Genomic DNA, 24978 nt, shown 5'->3' on the forward strand with positions numbered 1-24978 from the left:
CCACTTCAGCCCCTTGGGCCATCCAGGCATCCTTGGAAGAGAGTTGCAGAGCGGCCACGTGGACATCCCCGTCTCCCTTCATCAGACACTACCGTCTGGATTCCTTTGCCTCGGCAATGGCGGCCTTCGGCAGACGGGTTCTTCAGCAAGTGGTTCCACTGTTGGAATGATTGGTGGGACGAGGACTCACCCATGGGCATGCAAGCTTTGGTATATCCCATCCTGGGCTCTCGTTGCAGCATGGAGGAAAATGGGTTTTGGTAAATTTACCTGTGAATGTCCTTTCTATCTATGCTGCGAGAGAGCCTAGCCCCTCCCTTGGTTCATCCGGAGATGGTAAGGCATGTTAATGGATTGTTTGCTTTCAGAGACACTTCTTCAGTCTGTCAAGTATCTTCCCAAAGCTGGGGATTCTCCCAGGGGCTGGCTTTTTATATATACAAGTACAGACCCAGGTTAATGACATCATAAGGAGTCTATCCATCCTGGGCTCTCTCGCAGCATAGATAGAAAGGGCGTTCACAGGTAAATTTACCAACGCCCACTCCCCAGTGCGCATGTGTGCACTAGGAAACTGTTTCTGGCATAAGCATGTGCACCGGCAATCTAATTTTCTGGTTTCTCGCGCACATGTGCGCCAGAGAGCTGCTCTTCCGGTTTTCGACACTCCTGCGTGTGCGAAGACCAGCTGTGCGCTCTGGAACCTAGAGGAGCAATGGGCAACAGCTGGTGTGCCAAGATAGCTCTGTGTGCCACTTCTGGCATCAGTGCCATAGGTTCGCCATCATGGATCCAAGGGGTTTCCACAAAGAAGAGGGACTCAACCTATTCTCCAAAGCACCTGAAGGCAGAACAAGAAGTAATGGAGAAAACTAATAAAGGAGAGAAGCAACTTAGAACTAAGGAGAAATTTAGTTACAGTTAGAACAATGAATCAGTGGAACAACCTGGTTTCAGAAATTGGGAATGCTCCAACACTGGAAGTTTTTAAGAAGAGATTGGACAATTATTTGAAGTGGTAGAGGGGTTCCTGCCTAAGCAGGGGTTGGATTAGAAGACTTCCAAGGTCCCTTCCAAATCAGAAAAAGTCCCAAAGCAAGATGTTTATTTCTATGAACTCTAGAATAACTTTTTGGCCTAGTTCGCAAAACATGTTAAAGGTATACTATGGTTAACATTCAGTATTTTTTCTAAACCAAAACACACCTGATGTGAGAAGTCATAAGCCATAAATTGTAGCTGTAAGTTAGTTATCTGTTTTTTAATTGTTCAACCAATTTATATAGCTTATATAAATTATGTAAGTTTATTCTTGGCTGAGATATATTGTCATGGCTTACCATGTTTCAAAACCTGGACCATTTTGAGAGAGCTGCTCCAAATTTAAAACTTTTACATGACTGAAAAAGTTTTTCATGTGATTTAAATTCAAAACCACTGTTTTGAACTCCAAATGTTTCAATTTATTATTTAGCATTACCATATATGTACAGAAAAATGGACAGATCTTTTATCAAATAGAGTTATCTTGACTGCATGTACAAGTGCATAATGTTATATTAGTAAAATGGCTAATTCTAACCAAAATCTTATTTCTCAATTGGGAGCTGAAGTGTAATTTAAGATTTTAAGTCTTAAAACTTATAGTTTTATGTTTGTATATATGCTAGTTAAGCTTACCATGAACCAAGCTACAAGAAGGGCCAACCAAAGTATCCCACAGACAAATATTTCTAAAAGGAAACAAACACAGCAATAGTAATGTATCTAATGATATCACAAGAACAGCTGAATTAGTAATTAGAATTTAAAAAACATCAAATAAGAGCAACAATTCATTTGAAATTATCTGAAACTTTTTATTTTATTGGAAAGAAGAAGTAATATCAATATGATTTTTTAAACTATTTATTTAACAATTTCTATTCAAATATTTTTATGGAAATTACAGTTTAATAGGAACCCTGAGGGACAAAAATTATAAAAGGAAAAGATAATGATTGGATGGTACAGTGCTTTGAAATATAGGTAGTCCTTGACTTACGATCATAATTGAGCTCCAAATTTATGTTGTTAAGTGAGTTAACAAATGTTTCACTTAACATGAATTCTGGGCTCAATTGTGTTCGTAATTCAATGACCATCTATATATGTGCAGATTCTAAACAGTACGGCCATTTGTAAATGACAGATGAAAATTTTGTCAATGTGCAGATTTTCTAAATGCCATCCAAGATTTTTTAGTACAGCACAATGTGCAAATAATCTCTGGAATCATCATGGCTGTTTTTTATTATTTATTTGATTTTTATCATGCTTTTGTTACTTTATAAAAATGTGAACATAAATATGATCTTGATCTTGAAATTTTTTTAATACCTGTTGTCAGTAGATAACCCAGCAGTAGCTATCAAAGACGAAGAACTGATGAAAACAAAATCACTAGCCGTTTTATTATGGCATTGCCATGTCTGAAAATATCAAGGAACAATAAGTATAATAAAGCAACTAAAATATGGTTAATTTACAGCTTATTTACTTAGAAATATGATATATTAATTTCAGGTTAAGCTTGCAACAGTTTACTTAGCAGGATTTTTCCCCTGCTTATTATTATTATTATTTTCATAGAATAGCAGAACCTTCAATTCTGTTAGTAACTGAATGTTAATCTCCAGTTTATGGATTAGCTTAATACAGGTAGTCTTTGATTTACAACAGTTCACTTAGTGACCATTTGAACTTACAATGGCACTGAAAAAGTGACTTATGACCATTTTTCACACTTATGACCATTGCAGTATCCCCATGGTCACACAAGTTACATTCGGATGCTTGGCAACTGACTCGCATTTACAATGGTTGCAGTGTTCTGGAATCATATGATCACCTTTTGTGACCTTCTGACAAGCAAAGTCAATGGGGAAACCAGACTCACTTAACAATCATGTTACTAATTTAACTGCAGTAATTCACTTAACAAATGTGGAAAGAAAAAATGTAAAATGGGATAAACTTAAATGTTTCACTTAGCAACATAATTTTGGGTTCAATTGTGACTGTAACTCAAGGACTACCTGTAACTTCCTGGACAGCATAAAATACTGCAATCTTAAGTCACAGTTAGTTTACAGATTTCAAATGATTTTTCAAGCGTAGCAAATCTATGAGGAAAAATGTTTGAAGTATGAAAGTCTATTTTTGCTTGGAAATTCTATTCTTTCTTCCCCAAATAAAAAATATAATGAAGATTTTGGTATACATGCAATTTTCAACCAAGAATATTTGTCCACTGTGTAAAAAGAAACTATATACAAGTAAGATAGCTATGTAACAAATTAAAGTAAGGACTTAGTTGTTGTGGTTATAAAAAAATAAAAAATAAAACTAAATTTAAAAAAAACTAGGAAATATTCTGACTTACCAGGTATGGTTTAGGTGTGCTTCCATTATGTGGGCAACCTTTACAGTTTGTTTGATACAAACTTATGTGTCCGTCACCATCAACGATCCCAAACTAAAGAAAGTAGATACATGTTTTACATTATATTAATACTTAATTACTTGATTCCTTCATAGTTAAACTTTTCCAGATGTGTGTGGATATGAATGTGTATTAAGTAATTAGCAATTCCTAGTATATCTGAAAGAACTGAATGGAATTCATATGAATAAAGCCTCTTCATTTATTCATTCAAAATATCTTTTTGTGTAACATAATTTTACAGAACAATAGGATCCAACTAGTTTAATACAAAATGTTTATCTATAAATAAGACATTGGACTCTATTGAAGTATGACCAAAAAAAATATTTCATAGATCTCACTGAGCTATAATTTCACAACTGGAAAAAATTATTTGTGTAATTTTATTCATGAAATTGCATTTGCTAATGAACAGAGAAAAGAACTTAAAAAATGAAACAGGAGACATTTTTCTATGGGAGATATTTTTCCCTCATCTTATAATTTTCCAAAATATAAAAAAACTATGTCTTTTTAAATCCCATATAAAACAAAAATCAATAAGTAATTAGTAAAGGTAGAAACACTGATATGGTAATGTGTGGGTGCAATTTGAAAGATTAAAAACACTATCATATAGTGCAAAAGATAGCTTGCAATATGGAATAATTGGGGACCTTATGCAAATAATGCCATAGCTTTATAAGTAGACAATCTTTGTCGTTTAAAAAGAAGAAAAAGAAAACTAGATGTCTCTTATTCTATAATCTTTCTATAGCTATATAACAATCAACACTATGTTAACAGCAAGGCCATATAATCAAACCCTATTAATTAATAATAATTAAGCTTACTTTACTCTTTAAATTTAATTACATATAATATTGTATGCCTGTATTGAGAAGCACTTTTGTCTAGTTATTAAGGCACCAGACTAAAAATATATGAGTTCTAGTCCTGCCTTAGGTATGAAAGCCTTAGGCATAAATTAAAAGTCTAACTCTAGAATAGCTTAATACATTGGGTTAGGTTGTCTCAAAGTGGAAGTGGAACCATGTTTCTCAATTCATTATTTGAATGATCAAATAATGACTGAAAATGAAGGATCAATCACCATTATTTTTATAATCAGTGATTAAAAAAACTAAAGAAAGGACATTGGGATAGCAATAACATTTCAGTTCAATCTTCTTTGCTAGACTCACAAAGCTGTTGGAATTTTAGGGGATGTTATATACTGAGTAAAAACAGAGATACTAGCTATTGGATTACTGCTGGGCAACAGCTAACATATAATTTTTTATGTTTTCAAAAATAAAAATAAATATAAATATTCATTTGTGATGTTTGTAATAGTTGGATTATTTTTAATTATTAAAAACCATATAAATTTTGGAAAGAAACAACAGCAAATTTATAAGCAATTTGTAAATTTATACACTTATTTAAAATCTGTACATATTGTTGTGAGCCTTAATTAAAGGAATATAGAACTATAAGTGACATTTAAATAGATTTTTTTTTGTCTTATAAGAGATAAAAGCATAGTACCTTATTGCCTTGATAATTAAATCTCATTCGTGTAATTCTGGAGTTGCCACCAGATCGAAAGAATGCAAGTTGTTGAGAATGACCCCATTCAAACATTCTCACACTGCCATCCTGGGCACCTGTCAAATCTGCAATAGAAAAATATATAACTTTGACATTAACAAAGGAAGAAGAAAAAAGAATCTACAACAAATTCAAAAAAGAACTGAACTGAACACAGATTAGCAATTATAATCATTTAGAAATACACTACTAAATTATTAAAATAAAAGTTCTTCAATTATTCTCTTGCTTGTTTTAGAAATAATAATTATTGGCTTTTTATTATTGAGGGCTTACTTTGATCTATATTACATTAGGGAACTTAGCATACTATATAAAAAGTTTTTAACTCATTCAAGTCCAGCCACATCAAATACTATTGCAAAAAATATAACTGCAAATTATTTATAATTCAAAGATATTTAGACTTTTTTAGATTTCATCTAGTATTTTTCTCTTATAAATTACAATGAAGTTACAAATTAGAAATAAAAAACTTACAATAAGGTAGTGTTGGGTGAGAAGCCATTCTTCTGACATTATTGAGATTCTTCTTGATCATCTATTAAATATCAAAGATTAAAAGATCCATTTAGAATTATTCAAAAATATGTTCTTTTAAAGTTATTAGTAGGGTAAAATGCAGACACTACTATGTTTGCTTCCCTTCATGATTTGGCGTTTGAGAAATGGATGGCAATCAACCAAAGTTCATATCAACAGAATCTAAATCCAAGTTCCTGAAGTTTTTGGTTCATAAAACTAAGGTTTGCTAAACACACTAGATTTCAATCTTACCTCTTTTCTTGCCAATTCCTTTCTGATTCCATTAAATTTATTGGAATATTCCTGTATATTGTAAGGTAAGTAAGACAAAGGTAGAAGCAGAGGCATGTAAGAAAGAGCTAAACAAACTTTTTACAAAAAATAAGCAGGAGGGAAAAAACTATGCTTTTTGCATTTAGTTATCCACAGAAGATTTAGGTTGGAATATTGGTTGGAAAAAAAGTTTTATGTAATGAATCCTAGATGACAAAGCACAAATTGTAGCAAACACTAAGATATAATATAGGTATAATTCATAATTTGATTTTTTAATCAGTCTGTAAGATTTTTTCTAAAATGATGTGTGAAAGATATAAATATAAATAAATAGCAGCCCATCTGAATAAAGTAAGGTTTATTTGATAAAAGTGACAGAAAGTGTTACATGTTTGTCAGCAATTTAATTATGTCTGTCTTTTTTTCTTTGATGTTACAGACCTATAACAGATTAAGATGACACTGAAGCTAAGTTTTAGTGAATGAGCTGTCATGCCTCAGATTTTAAGTGCTGAATAGTGAAAACAAGAAAAGGTTTTCAGGAATACCCATGTAAGAAAGTGATAGACCTAAATGAGAAATTCACAGAAGTTCCTGGGAAGAAAATGAACATGGTATAATTACAAACAAAATAGAGCTCAGGAGGGAGAGAAGTTTGTTGGTAGAATCACTTAATTGAGGAAATATTGGGAATCTAAATGAAAAGCAAGAAAAGTGAAATAAGAAGTTGGTTGTTCTCTGGTACACTTTGGTCAGATACCTTCCATCTTTCTCCAAAATGAGTATAACATCTATTTATTATGCCAGGTTACAATGAGAATTACAGTTATAATAGTTGTGATGTACTTTGAACATTCTATACAGCAGTATGTAAATGCTGATTATATTGTCTTACTAAAAGAAATAAGAAAAACTATATTACATAAAACCTGTTAAGCAATGAAATATACAACAGTAGTTTTGAGTATAAACTGGGATGATTAAGCTGTGAAATGCAGAGCAAGCTAAAAGCATAATGATTGGCAGAGACTTAAATAAAATTGTGACTATGGACACATGTTACAGCTTAATTGTTTCTATTAAAACTCATGCATTATATTTAACTTAGGATGAGGAAAACTTTGTTACTGGTGCATGACAAAAATGTAAATAATACAAATGTAAGAGAGCTTTATGTTCTAATTTAAAAAATATTCTATATTGCATTTCATAAATCAACATTATCTAAAAATGCCTCAGAAGCCTCAGAAATAATATCTCATTATAAAATACCAGCATGTCATCCAAACCAAAAGACAGTGACAGTGACACTGAAAAATAGAGTAAATATGCATTGAAAGAAAGCAAAGAAAGGGTCAATTCCAGAGGAGTTTCTTATAAATCAAGTATCAAGGAAAGCATGAGAATTTATTTGGTTTTGCTTCCTTTTTTCACTTATTACACATACTCAGTGTATGTTACCTGAGAAGAAAATACTAAAATAGATAGAAAAATCCTCTTCTAGGTTTCACTTACCTATGTAGGCTACAGTGCACAGAAAACACACAGAAGTTCTAAAGAGAAGTTGTAACATGTAACCTCACAACCAAAATTGTTCAAATAAACCATGTTAAAGATTTATTTATATTAATATTCAAAGTAATCTTAATAAATTATTTAGAAGTACATATTATAAATAAAATAAAAGCCATTGAAATATAAATGTTTAAGGTCATTATTATTTGATAACAAGTGACTCACCATAGCAGCACCTCTGCCAGTCTGAGTGCTGCCAAGCCATGGCATATTGATTGGTGTTCCGGGAGTGCTGTGTGTATAAGGAGTAGTTCCTTGAATGTTTCCCAAGTCATCACGAGCATGTATAACCAAGAAGTCATCAGGTCTATAAAACAAAATGTTTAAATGAATATTGGCCATGAATTACTACGTACAAATATCATATTTCATTCTAATTCAAAGTTAAAAAGATGCTTAGCCACCTATATCCATGAATTGTCACTTGATATCACGAGTTATTGGCAGTAATTTATTTGATTGGTGATAGGTGCATTTGCACTTAAGACTTTCTTATGAGATGTAATACCTAGCCGATCAGTGGATAGTTTAAGACAAAGCCAATTAGTGGTTGAAGAAAAGAGAAATGCTATCTATCAATCAAAGGAAGTGTTTTTAACAACACAGTAAGTCAAATCTAATTATTAGGAAGTTAGATTCAGTAAGACAAAGAGAAAGATGTATGAGCTGAAGATTACTAAAGAAAGGGACATGAGGCTTAATCAGTTTTACAAAAAAAAACAGAAGATAGATCATTATTTATAAGTCAGTATTTCAATAGGATATCATTAAATGTTCAATGTTAAGTCATTGTTAAAGATGACTACATGTCAATGTTAAGATTATGGGCAAAAATACAATAAAAAGAAATACCCTTTAGCTTCTACTTCAATATCATCATCAACCCAAGTGTAGATCTGAGTTGCTAAAATTCCAGAAACATCCAGTTCTTGAATTTCGTGGCTTGAAGCTATTGCAATACAATTCCTGTTGGCCTAAAATGGAGAAATACATATTTATTTCACATTATCTGTCTAGGGTCCCCATATGTATATTCAGACTCTAGGCAATGAACAAGGCAAGAATAAAATCAAGAATTAGATAAGCTGAAAGGACAAAAGATTTATATAATCTGAAGACCAGAGAATCAACCAAGGTATATTCAAATCAGAATTATACAAAACTACAATAGGTACACAGTCAAATTGGACTAAAGGCACATCTGAACAACATTTTAAATAGCCTTGTGAAATGTTACAAAGGATGGAACCAAATACATTGGAAAAACACAGTCTTGTTTCTACTGCTGAAAAGGCCTGTCACCTAAATTAAAGAGGGAATGGGCTTGGCAGGAATGGCAAATTAAATTTCAGCAAGACAATTCCTGATATAGCTTATTCCTGTACCATGTAGGGCTTTTACATAATGACCAGAAATTTGAAGAGACACATAAGACTATGCAACAACTTTAAACTGACATTATTCTGCAATGGTGAGATTGTCTCATCAGCAAATCATGAAACACCTTCAGAGGGAATATGACTCATATCTAAAGTAACTACCGTGTTTCTCACATAATAAGGCCGGGCCTTATTTTTTTGGGAGCCCCGAAAAAACGGCTAGGCCGTCTTTTCGAGGGTGACTTAATTTCCCCCCCTTTCATCCTCATCTAGAGCGCCCTGCAGGCAGCCTCACCACCAAACACGGAAGTGGCAGCTCCAAACATGGCGGCGGGATGGGCAGAAGGGAAAGCAACAGCGGCAGGTGCCAAAGGTCTTGGGTCTGCAGCAAAGGTGTTTGGTGGGAGTAGGGAGCTCTCTGCGCTTCGCCATGATCCCCTGTTAGGAGCAGCTGGTGGCGAGGAATTGCTGCCCACGGGGCGCTAACGGCAAGTCCCCCCACCCTTCCCCCCATTTTGCATGTTTTAAACTAGGCCTAAATTTGGGGGGAGGGGCTTAATTTGATTTTATGCCTAGAAAACATGCTGGGTCTTCCTATTGGTGGAGGCCGTATTGTTGGAGAAACACGGTAGCAGGACTGATAGAATTAATGAAATGGTTCCTAAGATTTCCATGGCATCTCCATTTACTTATGATAGCCAGTTATAACATAAATGATCAGTTTTATAATCTTTTTAACATAAAATACTTCCCACTTAAAATTTCCCATTCGATTACATTAATTTGTTTGTCCTGCTGCTACTCTTTAATTTTGTAAATATATTCTTGTCATGTGTTAAATTTTTATATTTAGTTTCTGTTATAATATTTTGTATGTTTTTAACATTCTATTTGTACATCACACAGGGTCCCTCTGTGAGAGAGGTGGGTGGTTTTTAAATGTAAACAATAAAAATAAAAACTATACTTCAAGGAAGATGTCAGTGCCCTTGGTGCTGTAGAACCAAAAATCTTTATTACAAAGCAATAATTTAGTATAGATCCTCTACTTGGAAAGTACAATAGAAGTTCCTTTATATGGATGTAAGTTACAACATTTCAAAATATTTAAGGAATATTTTCCATCTATCTATACCTTATTGACAGCAAAGGCAGTGATAATGTCAGACTCTTTATGGATAATTCTTGCTTTACTTCCAGGAGATCCTGCATCATGCTCTATCTGGGTTAAAAAGAAAAGAGAAAGGGAAGCATACACAATACAACACAATAATAAGGTTTTCATATTTTAGATCATGGTAATGTAGATCATACATTAATCAGGAATATATCTAGCCTAATTAAACATAATTATAAATTCAAGATAGCCTAATAAAACATTTTGGTGGGATCCTATATCTATATAATCATTTATTCAGATTAAATTCAGTTCATTCACCTAAAAAACTAAAAAATGGTAGTGAAAATTCCTAAAAGATAAGCTGAGCCTAAGAAATGTCTCATTTATTAGTAAGCACTGATCACGTAATTGCTGCGAATTGGAAAATTATTTGATATTTATTGCATGTCATTTAAAACAAATCAGCAACTTCAAACCAGAACATTGTTAAGTACAATATTTATTTATCTAATTTCTATAGCCACCCATCTCAACAATTGACTCTAGGTGGCATGTATCATAAAAATATAAAGCAATATAAAGCAGAATAAATGTACATGATCATGAATAAAACTATTGCCACACATGTTGATAAGCCAAGATATGGGACTCTAAACACATTCTAACCTTATAACTAGGTCTTCATGGCCTTACAGAATATTGTACAATTCTGTACAGGTATTTTTCAACTTACAAGAATCAAGCCCAAAATTTCCATTGCTAAACAAGCCAGTTATATGAATTGTACCCCATTTTACAACCTTTTTTTTGACATAGCTGTAAAGTGAATCACTGAATCACATGATTGTTAAGCAAATGTGTCTTTCTCCATTGACTTTGCTTGAAGGAAGCCAGCTGGGAAGGTTACAAATGGTGATCACATGACCCTGAGGCAGTGAAACTGTCAAAATACATGCTAGTTGCCAAGCGCATGAATTTTCATCATATGATGATGGGAATGTTGCAATGGTCATAAATGTGATAACTCGTCAAAAGACACTTTATTATTACTTTTTATTATACATTTTCTTTTATTATACATCATGTTTCCATTTCTGCAACAACACCGTACTGTCTGTATCAAATCTCTTTTGAACACACATAATATTATACCATAAGTTGCTTATTTTAAGTACCATTGTAACTTTGAAAGGTCACTAAACGAATAGTACATCAAGAAATGCCTGTACACTACTAGAATGCTGCTTAGATTAAAAAGATTTTAATCAAATTTGTAGATTTTAGCAAATTTGGTTTGGTTAATATCTTACATATGAGGTACTAAAATATTTTCTAGAAAACCTTTTAGGATAATTAGCATACATCTCTTATTATTATGATACATACCTTATTGATTCCTGATTCATCTCCTGAAGTAGTTTTGGTAAGTTCAGCCTGGTCTTCTAATGACTAAATCCAAAAGGAAAAGAACAACAGAAAGAACTACATGAAAAATTAATATATTAATAATATGAAACAATATGCAAGATGACCATATATAGAACACATTTTTGAAATTACCTGAAGTTAGTATAATTTCCTCTACTTTAAAAAAATAGTTTAAAAACTTGCTTTACATGTAGATAATATATGTAGTAGCTTTTTCAGAGGTTATACAGATCTAATTCAGCTTGAATTTTACATGTATGATGGTTCAAAAATTTTAAAAGAAAAATAGAATTCTGTCCTCCTTTCCCCCAAACCAGAGACATAATTACATCTGTGCTGAATACTAAATTAAAGAGGCAAAAGCTCAGATATTACAGCTAAAGAGTCAAGAATTATTCATCATAGTTTGGGATGTATAGTAGTTATGAAAAAAGGGAAAAGGCACAGCTGACAAAATTATTACGGGTGTGTTCTGAAGGTTAATTAGTTTACTTGGAATAAGCCTAGAAGATAATGCATGAGAATAGCAGCCAAAGTAGTCAACCATATATTATTTTGTATTATATTCTGGAGATAGCTAACTTGATGAATATTTCTTCTTCTTAATAGTCAGTAATACAATCCAATGATTCAATAAACCACAGAGGATTGCAAATAGTTATATGCAATATACCTTCACCTTTTCTATTACTATATTCCTAGAGGAAATATTTTGGAATTTATTTCTATAGAATAGTAGTAAAATTTTAAATTCAAAAAGAAATTAATTAAATTGTAATTAATTGATTTTAATTTCTGCATAAACATATAACACTAACCTCATTTAAACACTTTTTTTTGGCAAATATGTTTCTGATGAAGGTTTCTTGGACCATTTCTTGTTTAACGAGGTACTGCCAAAGTCTTTTTACGGATAATGCATAATGACTTTTGGATCTAAAAATGAGAATCATTTTTAACATGCGTAACATTTTTAACATGTGGTATAATTTCAAACGAATACAAGTAATTTTATATACATTAGTATGTATATTGACAAATGAATGCAGAAAACTGATTCCCTATTGCAAATATTTGTCAGGCATAGAAAGAAAATGGCACAAGTAAAACATAATATATTTGATATTATCCAGTACATCATTTTATTCTTGTCAAAAATAATTTCTATAGTTGCAATAAGTAGAACATAGCTAGAGTCTGCTGATCATACTGAATCATTTTACTGAGGAACTGCAAAAATATCTGCATATGTGATATGATTAATTTATAACTTGGAAGATGGGATGGTTGCAAGACTGAAGGAAGTTACTCAAATAATATATTTTATAAGCCAACATCTTTTCTGTTTAATTTGCATTAATAGCAATTATTGAACTGTTTTAGAAGTAAGTGGTCACAGAATACTCGGGAAGAAATAATTACAACTTTGTTTTCCCAGCAACTGCTTTTTACTGATACCTATTGATTAATGGCTGAAGTTGAAAGTATGACTCATGTTTCAAATTAGTATATGTAGAATATTAGTGTGATTAAGGAATGGGTAAGGACCACAAAACTGACATTTAATCCTTGAAATAGCAACAGCACTTAGACTTATGTACCACTTCACAGTGCTTTATAGCCCCTCTCTAACTAGTTTACAGAGTCAGCATATTGCCCTCAACAAACTGCATCCTCATTTTACTGACCTCAGAAAGATGGAAGGCTGAGTCAACCTTGAATGGGTGAGAATCGAACTACTTCTGCAACACTGCATTCTAGGCACTGTGCCACCACGGCTGAAAGCTCACTGAGATATTCTGAATTAATCTCTTTAGCTGTTAACTCATCCTCCTTTACATGGCTGCCACTGATTTATATTTCTTTCCTTGATATTTCTACATAAATGTTACCTAAAGTATGATCTAATCCATTTTGCTATACATAATTTAAAAAGATTCACAAGAATTAAAGAAGCTTCCAAGAATTAAAGACGCTTCTAGAGAACACAAGATATTATCCAACAAATATAAGCTTTTATAGAGAATAATTTCTATGTTGTCAAGAGAAAGGGAAATAAAAATGAATGAGACTAGCAAACATTTTTGAGTTTGCAAGAAACCAAGAAAATGCTAGAATAAATTCATGAAAGGAAAAGGGAAATAAAATGATATTAAAATTACGAGAGAAATCACAGTAATAATAGATAAGGTGAACATAAATGAAAAATAATAATTTATAAATTATTCTAATTTATATAAAGGACAATAAATTTCCCTGGAGAAAATGGTTAACAAAATAACATTTATCAAAGATTACAGAGAAAAAGAAAGCTTTTGAACAGTCCTGATAATAAGGGAAATTTTTGGAATTATAACAAAAATTAAAATCAGAAAGATGCCTGGATAGTTTACCCACTTATTACAAATTGTTTGAGGATGAACTTTTATAAGCCTTACAAAATATGATGAATTCTATTTTATTGGGGGGGATATCTAGACAACTGAAAAGAGGCCAGACACACACACACACACACACACATTTCATTGTTTGTTATTTACAATGTTATTTATATTTGACACAAAGATGAAATATTTAAAAGCAGAACTGAAAGAATTGCAAAGGTCTATCCAGGGATAAGAGACTGAAGCCCTGTCAGAAATAGCTCAAACTATACAGGCAAACCAGGGGGCATCATCAAAATGGAAGTTCTTGTTAGAAAATAACTTTAGCATGCTAAGATCAGAAACAAATAAACTAAGGAGGGAAACAAGTAACAGAAACAAATAAACTAGAGGGAAGAAAAAATGGTGAAAAACAAGAAGACAAACAAATACCCAATCAAGAAATATCACCTAGAAACAAATACAGTCAAGCAAGCATGGGAAATAAAGCAACCAATAGCCAAGATGATCAGCAGAGATTACATTCTAATTGCACACCCTATTGATATCTCATATATGTTTGTACGTTCTCCCTCCCTCCCTCTCTCTCTCTGAGAGAGAGAGAGAGAGAGAGAGAGAGAGAACAAACAATAGGGGATAGTATAGAACTTGATAAATCTTGGAAATAATTATGTCCTATATTTTATTTATAAATTCTGAGACAGCATATTGGTATTGCAAAGTATTTGCCCCAAAATATCTACTTTTTTTTCTTGTGGGAATCACCCAAGCATATTAACCTTCTTTTGGATGTTTTGTCATGGAAACTCAAGGGCATTTTCTGTCTCTCTTGACTGTACCCATTGTTGTTCTTCTTGCAAAACTTGTTTTCAGCCAAAGAACTCCTTCCTTATCATTTTCAAGGCCCTAGTTGTATATATCTCTTAGGTTTCTTTTAGTTACTTAATCCACACTTAACAATTTCTATTATTCGTGGCAATGAAAAGTTAAAAGATGTAGAAATGGCAGAGCTAAATTGTGAATTTGTGAATGAAAAATAAGCACTCCCAAGAGTTTCCATATACTTCACTAAATAATAGGTAAGAAATATAATGAAATTTAACCTGTTCCAGGTATAAACTTACTTGAAAGGAGTGTTTGTTGGTTCTAGCAAAGTTTTGTGGCGAAGTAGTGCAGGGCCTGAAGATGAGGCATCTTGTAAAATGTGAATAGAAATAAAGTTTTCCGGTGGACCTCCATGCATTTCAAGTCGTCTGAGAAGAACTTGTTCCCAACGCTGAAGAGTCTTTAGAACTGCGTGGCATAGTGGTGAACAAACTGGAAGTTCTAAGGACAGATATTTTTTATTCAGTACAGTATTTTCTTTAAAGTATATTATATTCTCTGAATAAAGTGGTGCGGTGGCCTAGAGGTGGAGCTCGCGCCTCACAATCAGGTGGCTGTGAGTTCAGTCCTAGGTAGAGGCAGATATTTCCCTCTCTGGGCACAATGAGAATATATCTGCTGAACAAAGCTCTGCATTGGCGATAGGAAGGGCAGCTGGCCATTAAATGCTAGCTCCATTCAATTGCTCCACCCCACAAGGGATTATGGGGTCGTTCAAATATGATGATATTACATTCTCTGAATGGTTATACTATATACTTTCCACAACTGTTGCTGTCGTCAGAATATTAATAACACTAAAAACCTTCCAGACATGTTTTCTCATTAAGGTGAACTTCAGAACTTCAGAAGTAGCTATGTATATCAAAATTGAAGTTAGCAAACATACCGCTGAATGAAAAACAATGTAAGAACTCTTCAGATTAAACAGAACCATTTTACTGAGTTAAAACAGGACCTAGTTTCTCATTAAGTATGCATAGGTTGTCTGCATCAGCTATTAATAGAATGTCCTGAAGAAAAATAATTTTTCCCTATTCCTAGCAGCTCTTGAACTAGAAACATTGCCATCTGCAGCAATATTGCTGAGAGAAAGAGAAATGTTTCTTTCTCACCTTATCTCACCCACCCTATCCCACACTGCATGAATTGCGAAATGGTTTGTGAATTAGCAGTTGAGTCTGAAAACAGTCTGCTGAAATTATAGAGAATAAACAGGTAGCCTAACTGAATTTAAATGTCTACAGTTAATATATTCTTACAATCTATTATCATATACATATATCAGATGTTCCGAATTTTACTGACAAAGTTCTATTTTGGCTGTCATCATTTTGAAAGATCCCCAGCTCAAAAACACATTACAAGCTTGATACTATATTTCAAATAAAAAAATGAGTAATTTCAAATGACAACAACTATAAAAAGACTTCCTGTTTACTTACTTCTAGTTTAAATTAATGCAGTCATATGCATACATAAAAACAATGATGTCCACCAATGATCAAAAATATATTAATTACCTGTAAGGTCATGTCCAGCCAATGGGTAGAAACTTTTCAAGTTACGGAGAACTAGCTGAACCATAGCCAAGCGCATTAATGACCAACTAAAGAACAAATAAAATGGTATTGTTTTTCCAGCAATTTCCATGTTGCTGAAGACTAAAAATATTGTGTTTTTAACTATTTAGCTAACCCTTTTTCTCTTAGTACTGTAAACATATCTATTACAAGGTACCACACATTATTGTAAATTTATTATAAGAGCAAATAAGGACACAAATAATTAATATTTTATTTTAAATTTAACCCTAATTATAATGCTTTTGCACTCTTCTTCCCCACATACACTTCAACCCTATAAAGTAGCTGTTAAAACTCTCTTTGGATAAAACATTGTAATTAGGCAAGGCCACTCTTGAGATAAGATTTGAAAGGTTAGCCATCACTGGAATAGGGGATGGAAGTCATGCCAATAGATTAATAATTTTAAGAAACCATGGCAATACAAATTTTGAAAAGCCTTAGCTTTGGTAAAGAATTATATAATTTCTTCTGCCTGTGCTAAACTAGAACCAGAGTTTGTACCTTAGTTTGCTTTAGAGAACACTGTGATGTGTTTAATTTGCAGGATTCAAGGAAAATATACAATGCATTGCTGAAATATCAAACGCTTTAGAGGATTTCTTCTGACTAGTCTGCTGTCCCAACCAAAAGACAGGGAAAACTCTAAATTAGCATCATACAATATATGTCCTAATGTAAGATGATGAATGAAAACATGCCTGAAAAATTGTTGAATTGTGTAAAGAAAAAACTGTATTCAGTAATAATTTATACCTAAATGAATTTGAGTTAGAGTGTTCCTGAAGTTTTGAATCTGATAAGAACGCTCCATCTTCATCTTCATCTTCATCACTGCTGTCCTGACTTTCTTCTGAATCATATTCAAATCTAGTTTGGGATGATGCAAGATATGGCTAAAAGAAGAAAACAAGTTTAAAAAAACACTACATGTATTTATTTAAATAATAAATAATATTTAGTGTTTAAATTTAAATATGATTTAAATATGACATATATTGTTGAAGTGTTACTATTTTGCTTGTCAGGGTAAGAAAAATACTAGCCTTTCTCTTGCCTTTATATTGAATTGGCATTTTATGTATTTCTAAGGTGTTATTATTTTATTTATTTATTACATTTATAGGATTTATATATGTAAGAATGCAAGCTTAATCCTTATATTTCTCAGCAGAGATTAGGATATTATTTGAAAATATTATCATTTGTAGATGCACAAGTTTGAAGAAGGAGTTGATAGAGATAGATTTTTCATTTGACAAGGAACAGTAGGACAAGTTTTACTTCCAACAATGTAAAAAATACCTTTGCTATAAAGTAGTCCCAAATACTAAGTTCAGGAGGAATAAATTTCTCTTTGTAAATTGAAGTGTCTTGTTCTTTTCCAGGTAAAATACTAGGTGAATTTTCTTTTGATGATGACTTTGATGTCAGTCTAAACCGCTTATTTTGCTTCTCACCATCATCTATAGGAGAAGAGGCTATAAAAAAACCACATTCATCTTTATAGGACAATGAAATTTATCAAATAAATAAATGATATCTTCATTTTCAAATCAACTATAACCTACATGCTTAATTATAGCAAGAACTATAAATCAATGCCTGTTATGTTGCAATCAAACAATATCATGACTAGCTTTTATTCCTGCTTATAAATTTTTGGTTACATTTCCACGAAAATTTGAAATGCATTTTAAACAAATGATTCATAATCATTCTGTTTGCATACATTTGAGAACAGTAATATTCAATGCTTATATGTTAATATATGTTTAAGTTTATAAACTCTTAGAGATGCATTATAATAGAAAATATAAACATATCACGGGTATACACATTTTTTTTCCTTTTTCACTGTTCTCTATTAAGTCTATGTATAAACATTTTTACTGAAAATAAATGTTACTTCAAAATAATTGTCATTAAACTATTTAATATATAAAGATGAAAATCTCACTTACCTTAATGCTAAAGATATATCAAATATTACATATTACAGTTCAAAGTGTTTTAGCCAGAACAAGCATGCACATGCATTGCTTACTATGGAACATTAGTTTTCCAACTAAATAAAATAAAGCTTACTCTTATATTGAAATGGAGGCACAAAATAATAAGCTGAACAAAATGTTACATGATACAGAGGCTGAAAAATATGCTTATTTCTAATTCCCATTCAATCTTCCCTACTGTAAAATAAATTTGCTATTTAAGTGGGCAATATTATTAACCCATTAATTATAAAATTATCAAGCCACTTTAAATGTTATAAAAAATGAAAATACCACTTTTTAAAAAGAAATACACTTTAAACATGGTTTACCATTTTTTTGAAGTTGAACTCTTGCGGTATAAAGGTGTATACAATTTATTTTTGTCAAAGACAAAAATGTTCTTTAAAATGTGCGGGATACAAATGTAACACAAGTTCTTAAAGCAAATGTTTCTTTCCAAGAATTTTGTAACTGCTTTCCATAATAATCATATGACCATCTGAAATGACACACTTGTTTAAGGACTTGCAGATAGGCACTATATTTAATTGATATGATCTTTGACTGTCATTTTGAGAGAGGAAGAATTACGGATGTGAGAAGTAAAGATGTTTTGTCTTTCTAAAAGAATGACATAACAGAGAATGAAAGAATTATGGCCTCAAGCCTACAGAAGTTGCTCAAGCCAATTCAGTCAAACACTAAAATAAAATAAAAATAAATTAAAAAGCATTCTGAAATGACACTGCCTTAGTATCAAAACCCATAAACTGTATCATGTTTTGCACAAGCAGCAACATTTTGAACATTCCACAGCTTGCAATGGAAAGTTGCAACACTCATCACAATTTGCATTCCATTAGCCATTTGAAATTCCAAACAGTTTGACCTAATTTTAATTGAATGATATCACAGAATTATTTTGGCAGCGCATGCCTTTTTAAAATATACTGGGAAATAATATAATTAAATTAAAATGTGGATTTTTTAAAAAGAAGTAAACTACAAATTTATTCTGTAAAATGTTTTTACTTGAAAGAATGGTAGATTGCCCCATTTATGCAATATTTTAAATGGATATATATTTGCAGTTAAAAATCCAGCATTCAAAATTATTGAAATATTTGCTTTCAATATAATATGTAACTCTGAATATACAGTATCCTTCTATAATCTGTATCATCATTTTACAAATGTCCTATTTATTTCACCAAATAGTAAGGTATGCAACTTACATAGAATTCATGCTAATTTATTTGCTAATAATGTATTTAAAAATTTTATTTACATAAAACAAATAAAAAGATTTTGCCATATTTTCATTCTTACTACAATTTAATTCTCAGGAAATTATTTTATAGTTTTTCAGAGAGTATGCTATCATTTAAAGGTGTTATTTTTACATTTAAACTATTCAATGGCCTATTTTTATATGCTTTTAAATTTCAAAGCTGACCTGAAACATTGAATTGTTTAATGCTTTTAGCACTTAAACATCAGGTTTTCTGGGCACAAAAGAGGTTGGTTTTTTAGCACTTCAATGAAGTAAACTGAAGAATTCATATAATATCTAAACTATTCAGAGAACAGCTATTGATCCCCAATGAATATACATTTTATAATAAATCATTAAAATTAACTATAATATTTATTCATCATATAGAGTGTCTGAATGAATTCTGAATATTGATTCTGTTTCTCCACTACTTCCCTACAGTAGCTACATAGAATCACCCAATAATTGTTTTAATGAAATAAGACACAGTAGATAACTTCGGCAACACTAAGAGGTGGTACGAAAATACTTATAGTAGGGAAATGGCCTCAATAAGGAGAAAAAAGTATTTCTGTAGGTTACACAACTAATTTTCTTTGTCCAGATTTTCTTTTATTCAGTTTATAACTGTTTCAACTGTTTATTCCATTTTCATTTCAATCATAGCTATTTTGATCTTTGACACATTCATTTTCAGATCCATGTTCTCCTTTGCACTGTATATTCTAACATGTATTGCAAATTATTTGGGTTTTTACATGCCTGAAATACAAACACATTCGTACTCCACCCAACACACTTCTGATATCACCACAAGCTTCTACATTCTGTATTTATTCATCCATAACTGCATTACACAACCAGGGAGACATAACATATCCTTGTTTTTTTCCTCCCACAATACAGAACCATTCGCTCAGCATTCCTATGATTATTCTGTATGCTTTACTACTTTCACATGTTGTTTTTATCAAGTTGAACAAGCAATCTTCAGGTCCATACTCTCACAAATCTTTACATTGTTCAAGGTTATTCATGTACTTTTTTGAATCTAATAACATCATATATTTTTTTAATTATTGCTGAAGGAGATAAACCTGGTCTATGCATCCCCTCCACAATATAAAGCTTCATTTCAATCCCCAAATAGTGCTCATGGTCACCATCTGTATTTTTAACGAAAATTCTGTCAAACACCTTCCAGGGACACTTGACAAACTAATTCTTCAAAAAAATGTGCATTCATTCTTGCTACCTTTCCTTTTATACAATGGACAACAATAGGCACACTCCATTAAAAAAAACTCTTTATATCTTTATTTTATTAACATTTCTCCAATTACCCTATTATAACTTTGATCCTGAGATCTTTAATTAGTATTATTCACAGCAATATAATAGTCAACTGTCACCAACCTATGAATTCCTATTTTCACATGCTTCCACAAATCAAGATAATGCCAATTTAAATTTTCTGAGATGTATCGTAGCTTTTTATTTTAAAAATTTTATTTTATTTCACATGTATTGATCAAATCCACTTAAGCATGTTTACGTCATTGTATACAACCAGAATGCTATCCACTAACAATCCTGATGATATTCCGAAATAATAATTGGGATTATGTTTCCTATCAAATAAAGTCTATAGTAATATCAGCTTTCTCCAAAACTGGAATTTTGGAGGAGATAGTACATTTTAACTTGGTGATTTCTTCTCTTTAGCACACTAAAAGTCAACACTTATGTCTTGACAACTTTAAAAAGTATATCTTTTTATTCCTACTGTACCGTACGTTACTTATATTTTAAATATATTATATTCATATTATTAAATATATAAATATTTCATAAACATAACAGCCAGCTATAAATAATTTAAGTAACCAATAGAAATATTTTTTCTTTCTATCCATCCATCCATCTATCCACACACACAGCAAACACACATAAACACAACATCAAGATGGCAAACATACATAATATTTCTGTCACCTATTTTCTACACAATCTTATGAGGTGGGGTTGGGCTAAGAGAGACTGACTGACTTAAAAATTATCCAGATGGCTTTCATGACTAAAGCAGGCCTAGAATTCGCAGTCCTTATATCTATGCATCTTAACCACTTTTGCAACCCTGAATAACATAAACTACCCTTAAAAGGAATAATTTTTATTTGCATTTTTAGAATGTTTAAATCATTAAACAAACCAGTGCATGAAACTACATATAGGTAGTGCCTGACTAGTAACCATTTGTTTAGTGATTTTTTGAAGTTACAATGGCACTGAAAAAAGTGACTTACAATAGTTTTCACACTTAAAACTTGCAGTATTCTCATGATCATGTGATTCAAATTTGGATGCTTAGCAACTAATTCTTATTTATAAAGGTTGCATGTCCCAGAATTATGGAACCACCTTTTGCAAAACAAGCAAAATCAATGTGGAAGCCAGATTCACTTAACTGTGTTATTAATTTGACAACTGCTGTGATTCATTTAACAATAGTGGCAGGAAAGGTTGTAAAATGGGGCAAAACTCATTTAACAATTGTGTCATTTAGCAACAGTAATTTTGGGCTCAATAGTAGTCATAGGTTGAGTACTATCAATATACATTTAAGTAGTATCAGTCTACTTTGAAAAGTTATATAATTTTCTATTTGTCTCTATCCAAACACAAACCCTGAAAAACATTCTACCAAAAATTCAAATCTGAGTTAAATGAATAAATCAATTATGCCTCCTCCTCTGAAACAGTGCATAGAAAATCTATTAACAGATTAATTTCTTTTATCTGAATTTCACTGAAATCAATTTTATGTACTTCATAAAGAAAGCTGACATCAGTAGTAAAAATATCCAATACAAGATCATAGAGATCTTTTTGAAATCTGAGTCCTGTGTCAAAGATGGCGTTTTCTGGCTGAATTGAGTTCTACCCATCATTTTAACAGATTAACAGATAATCATAGTTGGAAGGGATCTTGTAGGTCATCTAGTCCAACCCCGTGCCCAAGCGGGAGACCCTACATCATTTCTGACAAATGGCAGTCCAATCTCTTCTTGAAGGTCTCAAGTGATGATGCTCCCACAACGTCCGAGGGCAAGCTGTTCCATTGGTTGATTGTTCTCAATGTCATAAAATTTCTCCTTATTTTCAGATTAAATCTCTACTTGTTCAGTTTCCATCCAATAATTCCTTATCTAGCCTACAGGATTTTTAGAAAATAGCTTGATCCCCTCCTCTCTGTGGCAGTCCCTCAAATATTGGAAGACTGCTATCATGTCTCCACTGGTCCTTCTCTTCACTAGACTAGCTATGCCCAGTTCCTGTAACCATTCTTCATATGTTTTAGTCTCCAGTCCCCTATCATTCTGGTTGCTCTTCTCTGTATTTTTTCTAGTCTCAACATCTTTTTTATAATGTGGTGACCCAAACTGGATGCAGTATTCTAGATGTGGTCTTATTAAGGCTTTATGGAGTGGTATTAGTACCTCACTTGATCTTGATTGTATCCCTCTATTAATGCAATTTAGGATTGCATTAGTTTTTTTGGCTGCTGCTTCACACTGCTGGCTCATATTTAGCTGGTTGTCCACTAAGACTCCAAGATCCCTCTCACAGTTACTGCGATTGAGCCTGGTTTCATCCAGTCTGTATGTGTACTTTTGGGTTTTCTTGCCTAAGCGTAGGACTTTACTTTTCTCTACATTGAATTTCATTTTGTTAGATATGGCCCAGTGTTGTAGTCTGTCAAGATCCATCTCTCCAAAGATCTTTTGGTGTCAGACATGCTAGTTACATATCTAACTATAATCAAAATAAAATCAATTGTATACTCCTATCATTTGTAAACACCATTATACATTTTTATTATTTGCTAATCTACACTAATCTTCAATTAATAAATTACTTTTCATTAAAAAAAAATTTAGGCTAAACTAACAAAAATTCATAGCCACATGCATACAGTCATGTGACACAAACAAGCAGCTTGATGGACACAAATATATTGGAATAGTTCTGATAATTGCAAGTCATGGTCTTCCTTCATTATTAAAACTAATTTAGTATGAAAATAACCAACTATATGATTTGAAATAGTTGAAATTTTGGTTAATTTTTCTGACAATAAACCACAAATCAGAGATCATGACTTACAAAGAGACTGTTTTTGCTTGATTATTTTTTTTATGCAAGGTCACATCACATATCAATACTAGATTCAAATGCCTAGAACTGAAGCTAGCATCTTGCCTGCAAGTTTGATAGGACTATGAGTACTGATGGTTGTTAGAGATTTGGTAAACCCCACGCATTCCATAGAAAATACTACTACCTGGTGTGGGCTAGGCATAGGGAAGTGCCTACCTGCCAAAGAGAGAAAACATAAGACTACGCTTAGATAGAATATTGCTGTCATACATAATAGAAAACAAAATTTTCAACATTTTTAAAAATGTTCAACCAGTATGTTGTCAACATTAAAAGGTTACAAATGGAAAATGATTTAATTTTCCAAACAGAACCTTTTTCAAATTTATTTAGGACTCTTTATGTATACATTATACATTCATAAGGCAACAATTTTACTTATACTTAAAATTATGAATAGCTTATTTACTGCGGCACTAGCTTCCTTGAATATAGAGAACCGTATTCCCATAAGTAGGCATGCATACAAAGTGAACAGTTATATTATTTTTTAACAACAGGAATATTATACACAATATTAAACAATATTTTTATTGGAACCTGATTTCTCACTCTTACTTGTATGATGTTTTTCACCCACACAAAATTATAATACTGTCATTGTTAAACTAGCCAGCAAGAGGTATATCTTACTCCCAAATTGTTTACTCAGGATTTTTTCACATTTATTTTCTTGTTCAAAAGGAATAAATCAAAACTTGAATAAAGTGAAACCAAATTCTACTTTATTCTTTCCTTAAATTGGAAGGAAGAGATGGCTACACAAAATACAATTTTTATGTTTTGATATTTCTGCTCATGTATGTAATGATAATTAAGGTTTAGTATTATATAGGAATTCTGTCACTGTATGATAACATAAAAAAATGTGTCCCAGTGGATTTTATCTCGCTAGTCATTGCCAAACATAGGGGGTAGGGCTTATCTCCATTTCAAGGCCATTGAGCTAGCACTGTCCAAAGACATTTCCACAGTCGTGTGGCCAGAATGATCTCACAGAGCGCTGTTACTTTATCTACTGGCATTTGCATGCTTTTGAAATACTAGGCTAGCAGAAACTGGGCTGAGGATGGAGCTCACTCCATCACGTGGAGCTCAGATCTAGAACATGGGCTGCCTACTTTCCAGCCAGCAAGCCCAGCGTCTTAATTGCTGAGCCACCACACCACCCTGGTAACATACACAGTATAAAAATTAGAAAGAAACTGAGTTCAGTAAATATTTGCGTACAGAAAAAAATATTGTA

General features: G+C 32.2%; 1 protein-coding gene across 2 annotated transcripts in view; it reads right to left on the bottom strand.

Moving 5' to 3' along the window:
* Nucleotides 1-24978, bottom strand: part of DMXL1 (Dmx like 1) — a 78972-nt gene that overhangs the window by 11292 nt on the left and 42702 nt on the right. For both annotated transcript variants that reach the window (XM_026720329.2, XM_087926915.1), the window contains exons 29-42: nt 17544-17719; nt 16995-17134; nt 16176-16261; nt 14892-15093; nt 12202-12319; nt 11342-11404; nt 9971-10057; nt 8309-8430; nt 7622-7763; nt 5561-5621; nt 5018-5145; nt 3425-3517; nt 2380-2471; nt 1681-1733 (exon numbers count right to left, since the gene is read on the bottom strand). In XM_026720329.2, coding sequence (XP_026576114.2) covers nt 1681-1733; nt 2380-2471; nt 3425-3517; nt 5018-5145; nt 5561-5621; nt 7622-7763; nt 8309-8430; nt 9971-10057; nt 11342-11404; nt 12202-12319; nt 14892-15093; nt 16176-16261; nt 16995-17134; nt 17544-17719 — 1563 coding nt within the window. The remainder of the gene's footprint in view (nt 1-1680; nt 1734-2379; nt 2472-3424; nt 3518-5017; nt 5146-5560; nt 5622-7621; nt 7764-8308; nt 8431-9970; nt 10058-11341; nt 11405-12201; nt 12320-14891; nt 15094-16175; nt 16262-16994; nt 17135-17543; nt 17720-24978) is intronic.

This window comes from Pseudonaja textilis, chromosome 2 (genome assembly GCF_049901715.1).
Source record: "Pseudonaja textilis isolate UNSWEBS1 chromosome 2, rPseTex1.2, whole genome shotgun sequence".
NCBI lineage: Eukaryota > Metazoa > Chordata > Lepidosauria > Squamata > Elapidae > Pseudonaja > Pseudonaja textilis.